General features: G+C 42.9%; 1 protein-coding gene across 1 annotated transcript in view; it reads left to right on the top strand.

Annotated features, from left to right (window-relative positions):
• Positions 1–24,680, top strand: part of FRMPD1 (FERM and PDZ domain containing 1) — a 196,116-nt gene that overhangs the window by 160,214 nt on the left and 11,222 nt on the right. Inside the window, exons 9-16 of the mRNA XM_088461325.1 lie at positions 364–489; positions 7,037–7,156; positions 11,415–11,551; positions 12,198–12,324; positions 17,316–17,411; positions 19,556–19,738; positions 22,257–22,401; positions 23,469–24,347. Of these exons, the coding sequence (XP_088317451.1) occupies positions 364–489; positions 7,037–7,156; positions 11,415–11,551; positions 12,198–12,324; positions 17,316–17,411; positions 19,556–19,738; positions 22,257–22,401; positions 23,469–24,347 (1,813 nt within the window). The remainder of the gene's footprint in view (positions 1–363; positions 490–7,036; positions 7,157–11,414; positions 11,552–12,197; positions 12,325–17,315; positions 17,412–19,555; positions 19,739–22,256; positions 22,402–23,468; positions 24,348–24,680) is intronic.

The raw sequence follows: 24,680 nt of genomic DNA, 5'->3' as shown, positions 1-24,680 counted from the left end.
AGACCCTACCACAAGGGTCTCGTCGCAATCTTCATGGCCGCTCGCATAAGCTGTGGGTGGTAACCCACAGCTATGCGAGCGGCCAAGAGGCCGCAACTTAAAAAACAAGCGCCCGCCCTGATTCAGAGCGAGCGCTCGCTTTTTGCGAGCTCCTCTGAATCAGGCCCAGAGTGTTATTACAAATACCATTTTTTTTTTTTTAGGGCTCCTAAACACTGGCAAAATGTTTTACTAATTAATAGTTAAATACAAACATTCTAGGTCATTGCAAAAAAATAAAAATACTGCAGTAAGCATTGTTCTTGAACTAGCTGTGAATACATGCGATATTATACTTGGCCTACAAGTGTGTCATTATTTCAGGATATTGTCATGACTCTAAAGGAGAAGCTTTCAATCAATATAATTGAGCACTTTGCACTAGCTCTGGAAGAACAATACAACATCTCAAAACTTTACCTCCTTCATGAAGATGAACTTATTGAACAGGTAAGTTTGGCAAATTTCACAGACGAACCTTGAACATATGTTGTTCTTTCTTCTCAGCTCAGTCTATATGGATATATATATTACATCTTAGTAATTTGTGGTATTTACTGATTTGCCAAGTCACACAGTCCTACTGTTCGATATCCAGTTTTGGACTGACACACAGCCTCATGATGGTCATTATATGCTTAAAGCTGGGTACACACTATACGATGTAACAAACCGTGCAACGGTTGTTCTACTTTCACTAGGTACCAGAAACAGGACCGGCTCCAGGTCAACTAGCACCCTGTGCGAGAAATAGATGGAGCGCCCCCCCCCCACTCGTGCTCGCTTGCCCGCCCGCACACACTCGATCCATATATAAGTATGTACATATATTTATATTTGTTTGTTAGCTGAAAATAAATATTTACTATTTTTTTAATTAAAGAAATAACAGGAAAGATACAAAAAAAATATAAAGGAGTCAATTTGAGCAAAATGTTACCATGCCATTTATTATATAAATTAACACACACTCAAAAAACAGAGCTTTATTTTATTATTTATTTATTAACAGTTTATATAGCTCAGCATGTTCCGTTCCGCTTTACAAATGGAAGCAATAGAACAAAACTAGGTAGTAACAGACAGACAAGATGTAAGAGGACCCTGCTCCTTTGCCCCCACATGATAAAAAAGCACCATATATTAACCCCGACAGGACCTAAAACACACATTGGCCCCCACAGGGTAAAAACACACACATTGTACTCAACAGGACAAATAAAAAAAAACACACACACACATTAATTAATTGAAAACCCCCACAGGCAAAATAAACCGCACACTGATGCAATGAATGCTCCCACACAAAAAAATAAATAAAAATAGCCCATTGTCCTCTAATTGTATATATTCCTTGCGGTTCGTGGAGCATATTTTCTCTAATGATCAAATCTATATTTCCCCTTACACAGCATTACATTAAATCACATTCACAATCTACATCAGTGGACTTTTGCACATTACACATTTATTTGAAGCACCTTCCTAATTTCTGTTATCCCAACCTTTTATTTTTTCTTACAGCTCAAAGGGTAACGCCAACCTTTAATATATATCACACCAGAATAGACTTCATATTAACTGATAGATAGCAAGTGTATTTTTGAGTACAGTCCCCATCACTGACTCTGAAGTCACAGTGCTCCTCAGCCAGCCCCCTTCAGCCACTGTTCAGTCCCCAGTCCAGAGTCAGCGCCCGCTCACTGCAGTCACAGTGCACCTCTGCCAGCACCCTCACAGCCCCCAGACTCAGAATTCAGCTAGCCAGTCACTGCAAAAAGTGCTCCTCAGCCAGCACTCCCACAGCCCCCCCAGTCTCAGCCCTTGCTCACTGCAAACAGTGCTCCTCTCAGCCAGCATCCTCACAGCCCCCCAGTCACAGCCCCTACTCACTGCAAACACAGTGCTCCACCAGGACCTCCCTCAGCCACTGTTAATCCCCCCACCCCAGACTCACTCAGGCCCTGCAACCACAGTGCCTCCTCCTCCCCCACTCTACAATACTCCGTTTCACACTTACCAATAAACTAAAATTCAGTCCCACTCCAGGTGGAAGTTCATGCAGCTTCACCTGTCAGCAGCACTTACTTGCTTATTGCAGCTGCAGTTCCTATCTCCCCCAGCCCAAGTCCTCATGCTGCGCCGTGGTTCTCTACTCCTCCTCCCAGGGGCAGATCTAGACTTTTCTTTTAGGGGGGGCAGTTTACAAATGAATCCAGACTCCTCCCCTCTACTAATTACTTCTCCCAGTTTCAGTCATACCCCCTCTCATTTTCAGTCTCAACTCTTTTGGGCCTGCACACAAAATTAACCACTTTTTCTTAAATTGTAGTCCAAATAGAGAGAGCCCCAATGAACCACGCCTAGCCTCTAGAGCAACTGATGACATGGAATGAACAAAGCAGAGATCAGTCCCAATCTTGTTACAGGCCTCAGCCCTACAGCACAAGGTGGTCAGAAGGGTATACAATCGGGAAACCGGCTGCCTTAATACCGACAGCCGGCTTCCCGACTGTCATATCCCGGCGAGGGTGAAATGCCGGGCGACTATTATATCTAGACGCCTGTCATTTCCCCGACGCCGGGATGCCAGGCGCCGCGAGCGGACAGCCGCAGGGTGGGAGGGTTAGGTTTAGGGCACCCAGGTGGGACTTAGGGTTAGGCACCCCCCTGGGGACTTAGGTTTAGGCAGCAGGGAAGGGGGGGTTATGGTTAGGCACTTAGAGGGGGGATTAGGGTTAGACACTTGGGGTAGGCACCCCTAAGGGAGGGTTAGGGTTAGACACTTAGAGGGGGGATTAGGGTTAGGCACTTGGGGGGAAGATTAGGCACCCCTAAGGAGGGTTAGGGTGCTAGGTTAGTTTATACTTAACTTAGCGACGATCGGGATTTCCAGCGCTGTCGGGCTGCCATGCAACCGGCGGTATTTCATACCGATTCCGGTCAGCAGCCTTTACACTTACTAGCCTTAAGCTGGCTGTCATGGTGGCACGGGGAACTGGAGTGGCATTCTTATTGCGCATGCGCAGCCATAGGATTGTGCATGTGCATGCGGCAGTTAATAGAGAGCGATCCTTTTGTTCCCTTTTCTGAAAAAAATGTGAATCATTCCCCATATACTAAACATTACGTTATCTATCTAAGCCAAGCCCCAGAAAGTTATGGGGGCTACTTTTTTTACCAAAGTACTGTTAAAAAATGAGCTCCATAGAATGGACTACCCCTGGCACTGCAGCTGTGGTTACTAAATTCTGCAGTGGTTTCTTATAAACATCTCCATGTATGCCCACACATATATAAATACATATATGCCCACACATATATAAATACATATATGCCCACACATATATAAAAATACATATATGCCCACAAATATATAAATACATATAAGCCCACACATATATAAATACATATATGCCCACACATATATAAATACATATAAGGATACTGAGCCCAGTTGTAAAATGAAACTGCCAGTAAGGTAGAAGAATTCCCTTTACTTACCGGTCTTTCTCATTCCTCCGTCGGCTCCTGAGTCCTGTCAGCGTCGTGGCATTGCTCCAGCAGCTACACGCACACTGGCTGGCGGGCATGGCTCTGCTGCTCCTCTACTTTGGCGGTACACCTGTGGGCCGCTCACGCGGCACAGCGAATGAAAAGTGCTGCGGTAGGGGTTGTCTGTCCACTCCGGCAAGTCAGGTGCCTCAAAGCTCCGACTGACTGGAAGTAGCCGGAGCTCACTCCACTTCACAGTCTGCAGCATCAGTTTAGGTATGTGTAGGGGGGGGGCGATCACTGACCCGCCACTACCTCCTCCTGCCTGAATCCTCACCCTCGCAGGTCCCGGCCATCACCCCACTGTCTTGACCCTGCCAGAGAGAGCAGGTGAATGCGCGGGCAGGGACAACAGTGTGTGACATCATGGCGTCACCCGGGCTGCTCAGCGCTGCAGATAACCGCGGAGTCTGTCACTCAGTGATTGTGACAGACTGACTCACTGTGTGTATGTAAATCAGCGGGGTGGACAGACGGGAATCGGCGCGCCCACAAAGGATGGCGCTCTTGAGCAGCCGCTCAGGTGGAACATGCCTAGAGCCGGCCATGACCAGAAAACACACTATAGAGCACACACAATGCAATATTCCGAATGACAGCACAATATATAATTTCGGAGCATTGTATCCAATTGATCTTTTCTTCTGTACACACTATGCAATCATCATGTACTGTAGATCACTGGCAGTTCAGGTCAGAGGAAAGAGTGGATCAATATTTCTTGTGGTCGTGCAATTGTGTGTACACACTACACAATGGACCTCATTCAGAGCTGCTCGCTGCTAGCAGGCGCTCGCTCTGAATGAGGGCGTTTTTTTTGTATTTTTTTTTCTCCGGCCGCTCGCAAACCTGTGGGAGACCACCCACAGCTCGTGCGAGCGGCAAGGAGACCGTCGCGATAATGGCGACCATCGGGCCCTGGGGTAGGGTCCCTGGGGTAGGGTCTAGCTGCTGCAAGCCCGAGTGGACTTCCTGCTCTAATAGAGCAGGAAGTCCACTACTGACATCACTAGTGATGTCAGTAACCCCTCCTACAAATGCCAGGCGTTCCTAAGGGAACGCCTGCGTTTGTCCGGCCACCCCCCACCCGCACACAAAACGGGGTGAGCTGTCAATCAACATCGACAGCCGCCCGTCTTCTTGCGAGCCCTGTAGCAACTGAACTTGCCCACTTGCGTGCACATTGGGCAACCATCGAGCCGCTTGCGAGCGCACAGCGCTTGCGAGCGGCTCTATATCGGGCCCCATGTGCACCACCTCGTTCATTGCATCGTCCCATCTGATCTGCAGCACGGCAGGGCGATGCGATGGCAGTGAAAGACGGATTGGGCATGCACACTATACTATGTGTACAATATATATTATTCAGTTCCACGCGTCAAAACAAGATATTTCACGATAGATTGTATAGTATGTACCCAGCTTAAGTCTAGTCACCTATTTTTATGAGACCGGCCTATCTATTGGGAAGCCTCCTGTACCTATGCCCCTCCACTGTGATGTGGACCATTTCAGCTGCCCAATACCTAATGCTATGATATAGTACAATATATCATATAGTTTAATTTGTCTCCATATGATCTCATATAGCCCCCTATAAGGCTGTATGATGGGTATGTTAGCTGTTTCGTATGTTATTGGAGGTATATTGGCAACACACATGTATATGATAGGGTGTCTAATGTACAGAATATTTAATTTGCTGGACAGTACATATTAAATACATCTATTTTTGACATAGTAATAAAAATTCTGCTGTAGCATAAATGCAAATGGAAACACTGCACATAAATATTTATGCCATATAAGCAGCTATTGCACCTACATGGCTGCCACAAGCTTGGTAAATGTAGGCTACGACATATCTTGCTGTACTGGTAAACATTGATACCGTTCTGTGGGCCTGATTCAGACCCGCTCGCGAGTGCACAGCGCCCGCAAGCGGGTCGATGTTCCCCCACTGCGCATGTGCCGCCTTCGGCGTGTGCATGCACAAGCCCCAGCGAGCGACGGCAGCTCCGTCGCTCCGTGGGCTCACTACAAGACGGGGCAGCTGTCGATGTTGATTGACAGCTCGCCCTGTTTTGTAGGCGGGGAGGGGGGTAGCTGTACAAACGCAGGCGTTCCCTTAGGAACGCCTGCCGTTTGTGGGCGGCCCTACTGACTTCACTGGTGATGTTAGTAGTGGACTTCCTGCTCTATTCAGAGTAGGAAGTCCACTCGGGCTTGCGGGAGCCGAGACCCTACCGTAAGATCTCGCCGCAAGCCCGATGGTCGCGATAATCGCGACCATCGCCAGGCCGCTCGCACAAGCTGTGGGTGGTCCCGGAGGCCAGAACAAAAAAATAAAGAACGCCCTGATTCACAAACAGCGAGCGCCTCTGAATCAGGCCATGTGCCCATTATAATTTCTGTTCTTGGGTGCGTTGTGTTTTCTGGTGTTAAAGCCCTGGTTGCTCCTGTTTTTGCTTGCCCTAGCCTTGGCTTTGTTTTTTTATCTATTTTTGAAGTTTTAGTCTGCATCTGCCTAACTGATGATGAGCTATACATGACTACAATTCCAGCCCATGGCTATGCCCATCAGGGCTGTTGCCACCATCTGAGAAAACTTTTCAAGATGAATGGGGGTGCCACTTATATAACTAAAAAATGTTATGCATTGACATGGATAATGGCAGTACAAATATTGGAGTGCTTATGCATCCACAGAGCTGGCTCATATGGTTGTCAGTCACAATAGTAGTGAAACCAGCAGCGTGCGTTCCCCTTAATAGTGTCAACAGCCCGAGAAAGTGAAAGTAGCCTTTTTTCATGTAGCGCTGTCCACCTTAAAATGTTTGTAGAACTACAAGTGACAATGTTCTGATTTGACATTATAATTTCTTGTATCATTATGAGCTAAACTCTACTAAACTGTTTCAAACTGCATGTCTGCTGTAGTGAATAAGACAATTAGGGAGATGTGACTGTAGGCAAGGAAACAGTAGAGGTGATAAAAGTTGCAGCAAAATGTTTCACAAATTACAGTGAGTGAACGTTGGAACAGGTTATAGCACGGAGGTGCGACGTTCCGGAGATATGATCTGTGGGTTGTGTTTTTGCCTTGTCATTATGCAAAAAATATGCCACAAAGTATTTATAAATCTAGATGAATTTTTCATGTATGAATAGAGCTGGGATGACGATGGTGTCAGTTCATTCTCCTGTGTAAAATGTTTTAGATATTTTACTCGTCTTCAGTAATTATGGATCCAGTGGTACAAAAAAAAAAATCTAAACCAGGGATTTGCAAAGGCATAGTTTTTATCAGCTGATTGATTTGAATAAAAAAAGTTCATGTTATTTGTAAATACACATAAGTAATGTTTTCATTATACTGTGATTAATATAGACAAGTAGTAGGTGAAAACAATATTTAATTATTGAGTTGTGTGCTTTGTAGGTGGTGCAGAAGAGAGAGTCCCATGACTACAGATGTCTCTTCAGAGTCTGTTTCGTTCCCAGGGATCCCCTTGATCTCCTGCAGGAGGACCCAGTTGCCTTTGAATATCTCTATTTACAAGTGAATGTTTGCTATTTTACAAGTCCCTTATCCATTCTCTCCTGCCTTGATTACTGTAACCTCATGTTGTCTAGACATCCCCTCACCCTTCTTTCCTTATAGAACTCCCTACCCCACTATACCAGTCTCTGCCAAAACCTTCGATATGTGCAGAGCTCTCAAAATCCACCACTTCATCATAACCTACTCTACCCCGATCTGATATTTTAGTTGTTCTACAAGCAATTGCCCCTTCTCCGCTGTGATGAGCTGATCTTACAACAGGTGCAAAGCCTCACTGCTGGTAGCTTTTGCTGACAAAAAGGATTTTTTCCAGGTTGCCCAATACATGAAAAGGAAACCTCCCCCTCCAGCGCAAGATCCCCTATTGCAAGTGAAAGCTTATTTAACAAACATTGTAGAATTTTTTCATATTTCAATTTTTAAATTTAAATTTTCTTTTTTATATTTGAAAGGGCAGATCGGGGCTTTCAGATCTACTGTGCATGCAAAACTAGTTACAGACGCTATTTCACATGTGCACTTATTTGCAGAGAATGCCCAGTGAAGTGATATGGTAACTGGAATTGTGGAGTATAATGATAGTTTTTAGGGAGGTTTTAAGTAACTTGCAGCAATAAGGGATGTCTTTGGTAACTAGGTCCCCATCTTCCACCAGCTCTTATCACTCTTTCCAGGCCATGGCATCTCTGCACCCTGACATTCGTCATCATCCTCAGATGTCCTTGTTCTTTTTTATGTATGATTTATCTGATGCTTTGTGGTATTGGGATGTCTTACAAATAAATGATGATAAAGAAAACAATAATCCAAATCCATGCAGCTCACAAGCCATAAGTATAAGACTGGGTGTGGCTTTGTTATGGTATCATTACACAGTACCCCTCAACTAAAGAGTCTCCTGTAATGACGTAAAGATTGCAGCAATTCATTTTACTAGGATGTGTGGAAATCATTTATTTATTACCAGTTATTTATATAGCGCACACATATTCCGCAGCGCTTTACAGAGAATATTTGGCCATTCACACCAGTCCCTGCCGCCCCAGTGGAGCTTACACTCTATGTTCCCTATCACATGGACACACACATACACACTAGGGTTAATTTTTGTTTGGAGCCAATTAACCTACCAGCATATTTTTGGAGTGTGGGAGGAAACCGGAGCACCCGGAGGAAACCCACGCAAGTACAGAGAGAATATACAAACTCCACACAGGGCTGTGGTGGGAATTTTGATATTATGTTAATAGCGTCTCTCTCTCTTTCTAGGCGGGATGCATCAAGCATTGCATTTTGGATGTGATGCACCCGCCATTGATCGCATGTGTGGGGACTTCCAGGTTTATGACGCAAGGGGACCCTGGGAGGAATCTTATTGGATCCCTCTAGGGGAATTCTCTGGTAAGAAGTCCATAGGCTTCTGTTAGGCAATGTTATCTACAGATAGCGTTGCCTATTAGTTCCAAGCTCCGGAAAGTTTTCCTTTCCAGAGCTAGGTGCATATGGTGATTGCGGTCAAACCTCTGAAAATGGCATTTTCAGAGATTTGACCGCATTTTCAGCATAGTGCATCCCTCCCTCTGTCTCTCTCTCTCTCTCTGTCCTGCAAGAGGAGAAGCCAGCAGCAGAGGGTTGGCGCATACTTAATGATTATATGGCTGCCCCCTCCATGAGAGCCAAGTCAGCTGACACGTCACAGCAGGAGGGTATGGCACCGCCAAAGGTGGGTGGTGCGGGAGGCGTTTTGGCTCGATCATGGCCCCGCCCCCGTTATACAGTGCCAATATTACAGGCACTGTAAAGCAGGGAATGATGATAGGATAACGCGATTCAGTGCAAATTGCATCAGTGCCCCTGTGAACTGTCCACTTTTGCAGAGTAAGTGGGTGGCCAAGGGGGGTGCGGGCAGCTATGGGAAGAATGGGCGGGAAGGTGCTGGCTCCGGGAGACTTGCCTACTCTTCCAGGCTGCGGGGAGCCTCCCGACCATTCCAGGAGAGTAGGCAAGTATGGCTTGGCATGCCTGAGGATCGGCCATCACTACTGTCTAGGAGAGGGGAAGAGACTCAGGGGAGGCGTTGTTGTAGTTAGCCCGTCCTTTTAGGATTGTTCATCTGTAACCAGGGCGAGAGGTGTAGTCTTAAGGGAAAAGGACCTGAGGTGGAAGAAGAGCCTGCTGGGTATGCTAAGCCCTGCAGCTGCCAGAAGATTACCTACCAGATGCGAACGTGTCAGGAAAAGAACAGTTTGGCGTGGTTGCACCTAATGCAACAATGCCAAGAAAGAGCAGATAAGTCCACTATTAAATATTAACATATTAAAAAGTCTGCATACTGCTAAACTTAATTATTACAAGTATAAAGATGTTTAAGGCAGGAGCTTTTTGCAGCATCATCATTTATTAGCAGTTATTTATAGCACACACATTATGCAGAGCTTTACAGAGACTATTCAGTCATTCACAACAGTCTCTGCCCTAGTGGAGCTTACAATCCATATTCCCTAACACATGTACAGTATGCAGATACACACAGGGTCTTTTTTTTTACTTTTTTCAGAAGTCAATTAACCTTCCAGTATGTTTTTGGAATGTGGGAGGAAGCCGAAGTGTCCAGAGGGAACCCATGCAAACATAGGGAGAATATAAAAACTCCACACATAGTAGGTATTCAATACATTAATTGAACACATAAACACAGGGTTGTGAGGCAGTAATGCTAACAACTAGGGATGGGAATCATTTGATGTTTCATCGGAAACATCGGTCAGATGGTTTCGATGTTCTATGTTTAACCCTGCAATGTTTAGCATCCAATGTTTCATTACCAACGCTAGATTTCTCCCCCAATGTTTTTCCCTACTTTTCCAATGTTTTTTTTTTTGTGTGTGTGACAATGTGTGGTGCAGGACTGCTTTGGGCTGCCAGCTGACTCTCTCATGTTTTTTAGTCAATCGCAAAGTAAGATAAGAGTGTTCAAAACACACTGACTGGGTTACTACTGGTGGGGGTGGTGGCTGACAGAGTGAAAGACACTCTGATTAACCAATTAGCAGCAGCACATAGGACAGTCCCACCCCTGGCTCACTGTCACTGGTGCTGCTCTCAGTGAATACTGATTGTGTGCTGGGGTGTCTGGCTGCTGCAGCTATTGGCAATATGGTAAGCAGCAGTGAGATGATTAAAGTTTCATTAGTTAATGCATCACATTTTATTTCTTTAAAAATATTGATTCACCACAAAACATGTTTTACTTCTACAAATGCATATATCCTTCTACTTTTTGCACCATTTGTGTGTGTATGTGTGCACCATTTATGTTCTCTGTTTGCCTCCATGAAGATAGACATAGTAAATCAATTACTTTAAATGTTTATTAGCCTATTTTATGTTTAAGTACAGACTTTGCATAAAAAAACAGAAACATCGGTAAACATCGGTTCCAGAGAACCAATGTTTATATCTAAATAATGTTTTGGATTCAATGTAAAAAACATCAGTACTTCCAATGTTTTGTTTCGATGTCCCATCCCTACTAACAACTACACCAAGTGTTCTGCCTCAAGGAATTGGAAAGGATAATAGCAGCAATGAGCAAAGCATGAAGTTCCATATACCTTGGAGACAGACCTGCAATCACTTCATTAAATGAAATAGTTTTACAAGATGTACATACAGTGGAAGAGCCAGTACATAAAAAAGGCCTTTCCAGATTTTAGTATCTAGTATATTGGAATTTGTTTTTTACTGCCTATGAGGAAAGGAAATGATGACATGTTATATTGCCATGGAAGCGTGGGGGTAACATCAAACTACACATCTTCCTAATGAATCAGAAAGAGTCAGTTTTTGGGTTTAGCTGTTCTTCAATGTACAATAATGTAATGGATTGGATACATATGTTAGTATGTGTAGGTTTCTTGGTTATGTAACATTATCTATCTCTACCTCTTATTCTCAGAAACCATGTGCCTTTGTCACCAATCTGCCATGCTTTATAATACATCTCCCGCACTTTGTAGTTCATCTCACAGTAGGCTCATATTTATGACATTTGCGTGCATTTTGCCCACAAACAATTGAATCAAGTTGACACAATAGTTTTAATCAAATTTTCCTTATTATGACTTCTTTGTAGTACTTACATTTATAACTTATGTGGGAGATTCATTTACAAATATATGTTTTTAGTTTGAATATTTAAATGTTAAAAAAGTTAATGCAATAAACTGGTGTAATACTTGCTTTATCACTGAAGAGCTGCAGCGACGTGCTTCAGGAGAGATTTGCAGTGGAGATGAAGTGCAGTGTTGCGTTACGCTTGGCTGCCTTGCACATACAGGAGCGCAGTCATACTTGTGGCCAGCCGCAGAAGATATCATTCAAGTACATTGAGTAAGTAGGTGGTGATTGCATATTCTAACATTTATTAGCCTGTGCAGTTTGTATCTCTGCCATGATAACATTATTACACATCATTAATACACGACTTGCAGCTAATGTAACCATATTCACTAAAAACGAACAATACAGATGTTTATCAAATTCAGTTACAAATACAATAATTACATTTCAGGGAATACACTTCCGCAAACATGCCTACATGAATGCAAGTAGCCAGCGACGGCATTACCTCACTGCAGGGGTGTAACCACTGCAAGGCATTGGATGGCCGACAATGCTAGGGTGCCTTCCCAAGGGCCCTGGTCTACTCACAGAGGTTTTCTGCATGTGCAGTGAGTTTGGGACTTGCTCAGAATAGGCCCCAACTCTATTCTTCTCAGGAGGTTGGACCTGCGCAACTAGGTCATCCCCAAATATTGCTATGGTGTCTGGTGATTAGATGTTCTTCCCCTGAATGTAACTGAATATAATAGAAATGTTATAAGAAGTCAATAAAATGGTCTTACAACATTTGTATAGAATATAACACCTTACTGTTCTAATATTGATTTAGTCATGGGTCCCTTTAGATATTTACTAAGTAATGGGTAGCAAAAATAAGTTACAATATCCACTACATGTTGTCTTTTTCCTACAGGAAAGATTGGGGAATAGACAATTTTCTATCTCCGACTTTGCTGCGGAACATGAGAGGAAAAGACATAAAGAAGGCCATTAGCTTTCATATGAAGAGAAACCAATGTATACTCGAGCCAAGACAAAAGGTAGAGATCATGGTAGCTGCTTTCTCTAATGTATGGATACCTGAGAATGTTTATTATGTGTATTCAGTAAGGTAGAAACAAATGTTTATAAAACAATGCACTTGCTATTAGGTCTTTGCTAGTCATCTGTAAGTATTGGCTATTTCCCTTTCTACCTGTATATTAGTGGAAATCGGTATGTAATGCCGGCGGATCAAATGCCGACAACGGCAGCCCAACGGGTCGGAATCCTGACTGCAGCAGGTAAGTACTCTAACCCTCTCCTCTCCCTACCCTAACCCTCGCTTAGTGGTGCCTAACCCTAACCTCCCCCCCTAGTGCCTAACCCTGACCTCCCCCCATTAGTGCCTAAACCTAACCCCCCTCCCCGCACCCTACACCTAACCCTCCCAGTGGTGCCTAACCCTGACCCCCCTTTCCCTAACCCTCCCAGGGGGGGTGCCTTAAGTCCCTCCCGGGGTCCCTAAAGCTAACCCCCCATTCCCCCCCCCCCCGCGGGTACACTATATGAGATCCGGCTTACCTTCGTTCGGTAAGCCGGGTGTCGGGATTTAATAGTGGGGCTAATGATAGGCATCAGGATTGCCACGCATATCTTTAGTCCCATGTCGGGATGTGGGTGTCGGGATATCGGCGGGTATCCTGACTGCATCCCTATTAGTGTGCTTTCACATTTTTCTTTTTTCTGTTAGTTACTAAGTAAGTACAGGGGGAGATCACTTTTACCTGGGATACTAAATCCGGACCAAACATACAGTTTCTAGCATGAAGAGAAACTTTTCCACTCCTATTTCTAGCTCACACAAGTCCGTGTACTGTCTGACATTTGCAAAGCAGTGTGGTTTGTAGGCTTTTAGGTTTTTCCAGAGAAGGACCTAATAATAATGTCTGATGGTTAATGTCTACAAAACGTATATTCAATGAATATGAATACCTTGTTGAAATGCTGTTCTTTTAGTAGTATATATATATATACATACATACCAGTCTAACGGAATGACGTAGGCCGCGTTACCTCAGTCTCTGCCCCCCTCTCTCAGCTTTGCCAATAATTCTACTCATCCCTCTCTGCTGTTTCCCCCCCCCCCCCTCCTCTTGCGTTATGGATCTGTCCCGATCCACCCTCCACCACCACCCGCTCCGTCGCAGCTGCGTCGCACACATCTCCCAGTCCTCCACAATGTTCCGTACCAGCATCTTCCCTGTCACTTCATATCACCCACCCACTCCAATACTTACCATGGTGGCATGTCCACCTCCAAAGTCTGTCCCATCTCCCTCGCAGTGGGAGCCATTGGAGTGCACCTAGGCTTCCACTGCACTGTTGAGGAGACAGGACAAATCTTCTACAATTATATATATATATATATATATATATATTTATATATATATATATATACAGTATATGTATATATACACATAGAGTTAATCCAGCACTCACTCAGACATAAGCTGTTGCTTACCCCGTTGTCCTCCGATAGTGATGCGCGATCAGTGCACCAAATAACAATGCTCTATTGACGGCGACACTCAGGGATTTAGAAAGAAGACAACACACAGGTAACTACAGTCTAGTCAACGTTTCAATGCATCAGTATTTTCATGATTTTCTTCTGAAAATGCTGATGCATTGAAACGTCGACTAGACTGTAGTTACCTGTGTGTTGTCTTCTTTCTAAATCCCTGAGTGCCGCCGTCAATGGAGCATTTTATATATATATATATATGTACAGTACCAGTCAAAAGTTTGGACACACCTTCTCATTCAATGGTTTTTGTTTATTTCAATTATTTTCAACATAGTAGATTAATACTGAAGACATCAAAACTATGAAAGAACACATATGGAATTATGTTGTAAACAAAAAAGTGTTACACAAATCAAAATATGTTTTATATTTTAGATTCCTCAAAGTAGCCCCATTTTGCTTGGATGACAGCTTTACACACTTTTGGGATTCTCTCAATCAGCTTTATGAGGTAGTCTCCTGGAATGGTTTTGAATTAACAGGTGTGCCTTGTCAAGAGTCAATCTGTGGAATTACTTCCCTTCTTAATGTGTTTGAGACCATCAGGTGTGTTGTGCAGAGGTAGGCTTAGGACATCACTATTTGACTACTGTTGTAATCCATATTATGGCACCAACCACTCAACTCAGTAAAGAGAAATGACAGTCCATCATTACGTAAGACATGAAGGTCAGTCGATGCGGAAAATTTCAAGAATTTGAATGTATCCTCATGTGCAGTTGCAAAAACCATCAAATGCTATGATGAAACTGGCTCTTATGAGGACTGCCCCAGGAACGGAAGACCAAGAGTTACCTCTGCTGCAGAGGATAGGTTCAATAGAGTTACCAGCCTCAGAAACCGCTATTTAACAGCACCTCAGATTAGAGACCACATAAAAGTCTTCAAAGAGTTCAAGTAGCAGACAAATCTCAACATGATTCATGATTGTTCAGAGGAGAATCAGGCCTTCATGGTTGTATTGCTGCAAAGAAGCCACTACTGAGGATGAAAAACAAGAAGAAGAGAAATGTTTGGGCCAAGAAACACAAGGAATGGACATTAGACCAGTAGAAATCTGTACTTTGGTCTGATGAGCTCAAATTTGAGATTTTTTGTTCCAACCGCCGTGTCTTTGTGAGATGCAGAGAAGGTGAGCGGATGGTTTCTGCATGTGTAGTTCCCACTGTGAAGCATGGAGGAGGAGGTGTGATGCTGTGGACGAGCTTTGCTGGTGACACTGTTGGTGATTTACTCAAAATTCAAGGCACACTTAACCAGAATGGCTACCACAGCATTCTGCAGCGCCGTGCCATCCCATCTGGTTTGCGCGTACTGGGACCATAATTTGTTTTTCAACAAGACAATGACCCCAAACACACCTCCAGGCTATGTAAGGGCTACTTGACCAAGAAGGAAAGTGATGGAGTGCTGCGTCAGATGACCTGGCCTCCACAATCACCCGACCTAAACCCAATTGAGCTGGTTTGGTATGAGTTGGAGAGCAGAGTGAAGGTAAAGCAGCCAAAAAGTGCTCAGCACCTCTGGGAACTCCTTCAAGACTGTTGGAAAACCATTCCAGGAGACTACCTCATGAAGGTGATTGAGAGAATGCCAGGAGTGTGCAAAGCCGTCTACCAAGCAAAAGGGGGCTACTTTGAGGAATCGAAAATATAAAACATATTTTGATTTGTTTAACACATCTTTGTCTACAACATAATTCCATATGTGTTCTTTCATAGTTTTGATGTCTTCAGTATTAATCTACTATGTTGAAAATAATTGAAATAAACAAAAACCATTGAATGAGAAGGTGTGTCCAAACTTTTGACTGGTACTGTGTATATATATATATATATATATATATATATATTTATATATATGTGTATATATATATATATATATATATATATATGTAAATGCAGCAAAACCGGCACTCCCTGTTTTAAAGAACTGACCTTGCCTTGGTTCCCCCTCGGGGGAGAAATATCCTCCGAAATAGACAGAGACTGCAGAAGGTGGCACTCTCAGGACTTTCAATAATACACTAAGCGTCTTTCATTTGGTGTATTATTGAAAGTCCTGAGAGTGCCACCTTCTGCAGTCTGTACATATATATATATATATATATATATATACAGACACACACCGATCTGCCATAACATTAAATCTACTGACAGGTGAAGTGAATAACATGTGATTATATTATTACGATGGCACCTCTTCGCTTCTTGAACTTGATGTGTTGGAGGTAGGAAAAGTGGACAATTGTAAGGACCTGGGCGGCTTTGACAAGAGCCAAATTGTGATGGCTAAATGACTGGGTCAGAGCATCGCCAAAATGGCAGGTCTTGCAGGGTGTTCCTGGTCTGCAGTGGCTAGTACCTACCAAAAGTGGACCAAGGAAGGAAAGCTGGTAAGCCGGCAACAGGTCCATTGGCGCCCAAAGCTCATTGATGTATGTGGAGAACGAAGGACAGCCCATCTGAACCGATCCCACAGAAGAGCTTCTGTAGCACAAATTGCTGAAAAAGTTAATGTTGGCTATGATAGAATGGTGTCAGAACACACAGTGCTTCACAGCTTACTGCATATGGGGCTGCGTAGCCTCAAATTGGTCAGAGTGCCCATGCTGACCCCTGTCCACTGCTGAAAGCACCTACAATGAGCATTTGAGCGTCAGAACTGGACCATGGAGCAATGGAAGAAGATCGCCTGGTCTGATGAATCACATTTTCTTTTACATCATGTCGACAGTTGGATGTGTGTGTTTCATTTAATTAGGGAAGGATGCGCTATAAGAAGATGGCAGTGTGATGCTCTGGGTAATGGATAAATAAGTCTGAGCTATGGAGGCCCCACCTTGCAAATAACAGGACTTAAAGCATCTACTTCTAATGTCTTAGTGCCAGATACCACAGGACACGTTCCAGAGGTCTTGTGGAGTACATGTCTTGACAGGTCAGAGCAGTTTTGGCAGCATGAGGAGGACCTACACAATATTAGGCACATGGTTTTAATGTTATGGCTAATCGGGGTATACAGGTATATATATTCACATGCTCTACTAATTACTACAGAAAAATATTATCGTTATTATTGATTCAAATGTTAAGTAATTTGTACAGTTGAAGTGTGTTTTGTCAGAATCTCAGATGTTTGTCACAGGGATCCCAAGCAGTAACTTTAATAAAAGGCAGAACCCACCATTTTAACAAAAACACTGGTTTTTGACTGTAAAAATTGTTGCTTTGAAATGGCAAAAGTTGCTGAAAATCTGTAACTTTGAGAAATCAGATTTTATTAAGTAATTCTGCTATCAAGACAATGTACTTAATAAATCTAAATCTGTTATTTGGAATGTACAGTAAGGTGAACACATAATGCAGATCTGTTCTGACAACCAAAGAAAAGTAAGTTAATTGACAATCTAATATGATACAACAGAGTAACTTTTTTCCTTGTATATTTTCCTCATTTTAGCAACCTGTAACTGCAGCTCAGGTTCGGCTACATTATTTAAAGATTCTCGGAGATCTGAAAACCTATGGAGGGAAAGTATTTAATGCCACACTAATGGTATGTAGTTACAAATTATTTTATGAGTATTCTTCTAGTGAAACATATTATTAGTTATTTATTTATTCATACGTATTTATACTGTATTAAAGCAAAGGCCAACATTTGCTGATTTTGTTGCTCTGGTAGATTAGATGTAATGTATCCAATTGGTGGGTTTACTTAATATAAATCCCAGCCTAACATTAACATTGATTACATTCCCAAGCAGAGTGTATATAATGGTACCTGAATCTGAATAAAATATTTTCTGCAGCTGAAAGGGTATTGTATATAGGGCCTGATTCAGACCCGTTCGCTAGGCTGCGTTCGCACATAGCCTACCGATGTTTGCAATCTGCGCATGTGTATAAGATGCAGTGTGCGTGCGCAAACCAGTCCATGCGATCGTCCCCTGTACACAGACGCTCTGCAAGCATGAGTGACAGGACGAGCTGTTTGTGGGTGGTGACAGGGGGTGGTCAATGGAAACGGGGTTGTGGTGGTGCGAACGCAGGCGTGTCTATGCATCTGAATGCCGTTTCAGAGGCGTGCATAATTAAGACGCAGCGTCAGCATATACATCACCTGGATGAATTACACTGCAGTACTCGCAGAGCTTGTGGTAGGGTATGGTTAGCCACAAGTGCTGCGTATGGGTCCAATGTTACTCGATGTAATCGATTGTTTAATACACTTCCTGGTAATGATGTGTGTTACTAAGGGAAAGTGGGCGTCTTGTGACAGGCTGGTGGGCGTCTAAATACATACCACGATCGCACGGCAAGACATAATGGGCATGCTAATGTCTTGCTAGCGATCGCGGGATTTGCATACTTTGGCAGCTGACGGCTGCGTGCGAACATATCCTAGCGAGCGGGTCTGAATCGAGCCCATAGTCCTCTGCATAAAGCAGGTCTGATGCAGGCAGGGATGGTAGAAGGAAACCAGACCCTAGCCTCACAAACTGGCATCCAGCCACTCACTCAGCGTCTGCATCAACCCAAATTTACCCTTAAGCTGGGTACACACAAGTTGTTGTGTGTACCCAGCGACGGCAGATGCGATGGCACGATATATTGGGCAGTCCGTACACACTGCACGATACGGTGTCTGACCGCCTAATATATCGCTCACTGCACCATTCACCTTCTTGGCATTGCTCCATCGAACAACCCCGATGTCACCGTGCATAGTGCATAGACAGTAGATGATCCAGACGATATGTCGGTCCAATTCACCATATCGTTCAAGATATCGTCTAGTGTGTACCCACCTTTACAGGTATTACCTTGTATGAAGCAAGCAAAGGGCAGCAGGCAGAGGAGTGTCAGTGCTGCCTGTCATGCTGTTGGTTCCTACCATCACATTACAGGTCAGTGCTACAGTTCCATCCCATAAAGGACATGGAGGAGCAGCAGCTGGCACCATCACAGCACAAGTCGAGAAACATGGATGGGAGACTGAAGATAATTGTAATTTTTAAATATACCCATCTATTTTCAGCCAGTGTGGAAGGGTGTGTGTTTAATTAAATTCCCTGGGGTGACTTACTGAGTGTGAGGTGCTTCAAGGAAAACAAATGCGTGAAATGTTGGTACTCTAGTGGGTTCATCCTTGCACACAGAGAGCGCTTGAGAAGGTGGAGGGATCAGAATGGATCTCTCTTCACACTCCGAAGCTTCTTCCAATAGGAAGGAATGGGGCTTCGGTAACAAATGCGATCTGAAGATGGAGTCAGTTCCTGCAAAGAAACTCCAGAAACTTAAAATTTTCAGAGTTTGTTGTATATGCAGCAGCAGCAGCCACATCGGGCCCCTACTGATGAATGTGCCCATGCTGTAACTTCTGCATGTGTAATGGGCCTGTTGAGCTTAATGATTAGGCCCCTTGGAAAATGTTATATTATTGTCTTGTCTGTTAAACTTTGTAAATGACACAGCATGAGATGGTATACACTGACTGCTTATATATTTACATCCTATTATGTGTTGCTTTAATATAACAACCTCCCTGTGTTTTTATTACTAGTATTTCTATAATTATATATACTCCTTTACCCTCACTTGCAGACCTTCTTGAGCCTCTCTTATCACCTACTGTGCTCATCTAAGAGTATTTTTTTGTGTTTCTTGAAAACGCTGATACATTTTGTCTTCTGGCAGCTGCAGGACAGAGAGTCGTATGTTACACTTCTTGTTGGAGCCAAGTATGGTATCAGCCAGATTATCAACAACAAACTGAACATCATGATAACTTTAGCAGAATTCACCAATATCAGCAGAATAGAGCTGACCCCAGAGTCTGAAAAAGTGAGCTTGGTAAAAGTCTATCTTCAGGATGTCAAGGTAACTGCAATTCAGTGCTGCAAATCCATTACAAACTCTATGTAGGGCTTATTACCTAAATGAACAGTAAATATAAAATACTTTTTTATTTTGCCATTCTTTGCCATTTGTTCAATCCTCTTGATAAGATGTATATTGTATATGATCATATCAGACAGGCCTTCCATCTTGCCTATTGCTGCCACAATTTCACTATTGAATATAGAAGCATAAGCCATGATAAAAGAATCAGCCATTATTTACAGTATATGATACAGTTCACTCAGCTCTGGAACCACATTTTTCCTACCAGCCCTAACAAGCTCCCAAGATTCCAATGTGGTTATTTCTGTATGTTAATTACGGGGCATTTTGGGACATAACAAAGATTTAGAATAATTGTTATGTGGACATATTCCCTCAATTGAATCTAGATTTGTGAGTAAATTATTGAATTTAGATGGCAAACCTAGTTTTCATAGGAATCTGGAATGTCATAACTCTATACTAACTACTGTAGCTAGTCTTCTTGCATCTACTTAAACAACAGAGTTGAGTTGTGATGTCATTCTTCCTAGCTCAGTAGCTGGCTCATTTGGCATGTATTCTCAGGTCTGTGATAAACGCGTGTTGTTACATGGTTCCTTATGGTCCCATACTTTTCCACACAGAAAAATGCAGTGGCATTAAACTGTTAAACACTGTAACACAGATGCAATTTGGCTCTTAAAATATTACATACAGCAATCACAAGTGTCTTTGGATTACCAGTGTGAAACTGTATGTAGTCAGAGGTCAAGGCCCCTACCTGGCCGGAACACACTGCTGCACTGTGCAATTCTGTGCATTTTTTAAGGGCCGAACGAGTGGGGGCAGGTCAGAAGATTACTTGGGGCAGACGTAGGGCGAGTGGGGGCATGCTGGATGACAAGTAAAGGTGGGATGGATGATGAGTGGGGGCAGTGCCTACAAGAGGTGATAGGCTACATGAGTTGGGTTGGGCCCCCCTGTCTTGAGTGCCCACTGAAGGCTTAATCTGACCCTGTATGTAATTAGTGTGTTTTTAAACAATTGATAATCAGCTGATTTAGTACATTTTACAGAAAGTTTTTGAGGCATAGAGTTTAGCTCATGGATGTTCATATACTTTTACATGATAATATTTTTTGTGAATCATGGGTCAGACTACAAATGAATTAAATTGATCCTTGTAGGTGCCATATACATAAGGTAGGTACAAATTTGCAGACTGATTATACATCAAAGGCTGTGTACCAGTGACATGCAGTGAGGTAAGTGGCTGGGGAGGTACTGGTTAGTATCAGAGCCAGATTTACAGATACATATATGAACTTGAGGGCTCATGTGGGCATTGTACATAGGTGCAGCAGTATATACCTGTAGTGCTGGAAATTTGGTGCGTTTTGTTTAGGGATGTGCGGAAAAGGTAGAGAGGGGAGGCAGTGCCTCACCTGCCATACACTTCTTACTCCAGAGTTTTGACTATAAAAATGATTAGAATAATACATAGAAGATATTTATAATATTTTCTTAAATTTGTTCTTATCATTTTTATAGTCAAAACTTTGGAGTATACATAAGTATGACAGTAAAGGCTCTGCTAACCTTCCTCACCTGACCGCACGTCTCTGCAGTACACAGCTCTTGGTTCTCTTTGGAAAAATAATAATTACAAAACAGCCCTTAACAATAGTAGTCAGTTGATTTTGCCACAGAGTATAAAGCATAATATTTTTAACCTCAAAACCAGGTTGGTTTTGTCTTTAAATAAACTTGCCACATTAAATTCCATTGCAAAATCATAACTTTCAACAAATCAGAGGCTATTACATTTGACCCGCTATCTGCAGTGGGCCATAATTACATGGTATCTGCCCTGGGTTTAGAGGAATTAATAGGCTTGTAGTTGTATACACTCAAACTATAAAAAAATATATTTGAAAAAAAAACCCATTTAATTTGCAACCTGCATTTAATAGAGGTAGATTATACATTAAATGAACCATTCACCACTATAAGGTACCTCTTCAAATGGTATGACTATAATGGAGGTGCACTAAGAGTATACTGGGTGGTGCACTAATATTACAGTGGGTGTGGCCTGAAAATATTCACAGCACTGATAATAATATGGTCACAGTTTGTTGGATTAATGCGGTCAAAAGAGGACAAATCATTTTCTGACAGCTTTAAGAGGCCTCAGTCTTGACGGAAAACATCCGCTTGGGCTCAATGAGTGTGGCTAAATTAAACTCTGTACTTCATCCATCACTGAGCAAGAGGTTTGAATCATGCCTAACTAGCTTAACTTCAATTTAATATGTGTAAATATTTGATCCTATTTTCACTCCTTTGTTGTTTGAAAAATAGCAGATGTATAAAATGACTGTACAAAAAATTATAATATTTCAGAATAAAAAAAAAGTTGTTTTGTGGCAAATGTTACTGTTTTAAAAATTATTAGGTGTTTTTATTGATATTTTTTGTTGCGCCAACTATATATTTTTGCTTTATCAAGCCACTTTCTCTGCTATTGGAGTCAAGTAACGCGAAGGACATTGCGTGTCTCATTTCTGGCTATTGCAAGTTGATTGTGAGTCCTGGAGCACCCATATTTGAGTGGCCTGGGAATAACCTATACCATCGGATATCTGCAGAAGAAGGTAAGAAAATGTATCCGCAAGATGTGTACAATTTGGCTTATTTTTTATGACTCAAAAGATGGGCTTAGTTTTTTTTTTTTTTATTACAGCAAATGTGTTTTAAAGTATAATTACTGTATATACTCGAGTATAAGTCGACCCGAATATAAGCCGAGGTACCTAATTTTACCACAAAAAACTGGGAAAACTTATTGACTCGAGTATAAGCCTAGGGTGGGAAATGCAGCAGCTGCTGGTAGTAATCCCCCCCTTGTACTGCCCCCAGTAGTAATCCCCCCTGGTAGTGCCCCCAGTAGTAATCCCCCCCCTGGTACTGCCCCCAGTAGTAGCCCCCCCAGTAGAGAGAGACGTAATAAAAAACAAACAAAAACACTTACCTGAAACCCCGCTGCTGGTCCCAACGCTGGTACCGGCTCCTCCGGCTGCTTTGCATTATGGGAGAGAATGACGTCTCTCCCATTGCCCACTGTGGGAGCCGGAAGATGGCTCCCGCAGTGGGAGCAGCAGCAGCCGATGAGAGTCTGACAGACTCTCATCGGCTGCTAATTACAACAAACACACAGCTGCCGTTGCCGGCGGCTGTGTGTTTGGCACTGTGTAGTGCTGACCAAACTCTGTCCGGTCAGCGCTACACACGCGGTGCAGCTGTGTCACAGAGACACAGTCTGCACCACGGCCCGCATGGTACGCAGCTGAGTGAGGCGCCCTCCAATATGGGGCGCCCTACTCAGCTGCGTAACGGGAACTTTAAGAAATAGGGTCTAACTGATCAGATTTTGGATCCAAGCTTTCATTATTTACACATGGTTATATGGAGCTTTGTTGGAGATGTATGAGTGGATTACGTGGTGTGAATTGCTGCATTCCAGTTTCATGTAATGGGAGTTCTATTTCCTATACAGACATAGTTGTTGGGGTGGGTGTGTGGTTGGGAGGAGAGGGGAGATTTGGGTGTAGGTTATGATAAGAATAATGTATAAAAATGTACAACCCTTTTAATGATACATTTGTTTTCACTGAAACACTGAAGCTTTTAACAACCTTTATTTGTTACATTTTACTCTAAGGATATGAATCTAGAGCTTGCAGTGACTCAGAAGAGTCTTCAGAAGTTGATTCTTCCCTAGACCTCTCATCCGATGTACAGTTTCTAAAGTATCGCAGCTTGAAGCCATTGCATGATGAAGAGGAGGAAGAAAACAAGGACAGCGAAGGCATGTGCTCACTGAAAGAAAAGGAAGACAAGAAAGAAATTGATGTTCAAGAGAGAAGTCCTTGTGATGGTGTCAGCAATGATGTAGACAGCATTTCTGAAGCCTCTGACTCAGCTAACACAGAAAGCCAGGGTTACAAAATCAGCTGGTCCAGTGATTCCATTGATGCTCTGGAAGAAGATGACCTAGAAACCTGTTCTTCAAGTAGGCCAGAGTTCTTCCAGTTTTATAACCCCATTTTGAAAGATGTGCCTGCAGAAGACCAGTGTGTTTTTACTGATAATCCAGAAATAAAATGCAAAGGAGATGGATGCCAGGAACCGGATCCATTACTGTGTTTTTTGCAGCTGACTAATAGAAGGGAAGATACTGAAACAAATGACAAGGAGCATGCTAGATCTCCCAGAGCGGTAGAGAACAGAGAAGACAATGACCTGCATGGCTTCTTTGGATGTCAGCTTGTAGAAAACAATATAATGGAGTACTACAGCCTGTGCACAAATGTATCCCCTGCCAGCAGTGTGGACAGGAACATCCCTAGTAGCCCAGAGAGCAACTGTGTCAATGATCTTAAAGCAAAAGTTAAACGTAAGAAGAAAGCTTGTAGCCGGGGAATGAATGATGAAGTGGAGAGTCTGATCCTTGATCCTCCACCTGGTTTTGGTGACAGCAGTTCTGAAGAGGAGTTTTTTGATGCCGCGGACAGATTCACACCCACACTAAGCTATCCAGGTAAAAGATTAAATAATTAAATGTCTTATACCTCCTGCTATTAGTGATACATGTGCGCCATGTTATTTTGCTGTGTTGGAAAGAGGCATAACTGCCACTTCTTTTCATTTAGACAGACTGTTTAAAAAAAAAAATTATATATATATATATATATATATATATATTAGGGATGTGCAGGCTCGGATAGGTTCGAGTTTGCACGTTGAGTTCGGATTTTTCCCTCCAAAAAAACGGAACTCAGAAAGAGGCTAAGCGTCATCTTACATGGACGAACATCATCATTCCTGGACTTTTGTCCAGGAATGATGATGTTCGTCCATGTAAGATGACGTT

This window comes from Taudactylus pleione, unplaced genomic scaffold, assembly GCF_031769625.1.
Source record: "Taudactylus pleione unplaced genomic scaffold, aTauple2 ptg001032l, whole genome shotgun sequence".
NCBI classification, from domain to species: Eukaryota; Metazoa; Chordata; class Amphibia; order Anura; family Myobatrachidae; genus Taudactylus; species Taudactylus pleione.
The sequence above is the reverse complement of the archived record's forward strand: the minus strand, read 5'-3'. Positions and strand labels throughout refer to the sequence as shown.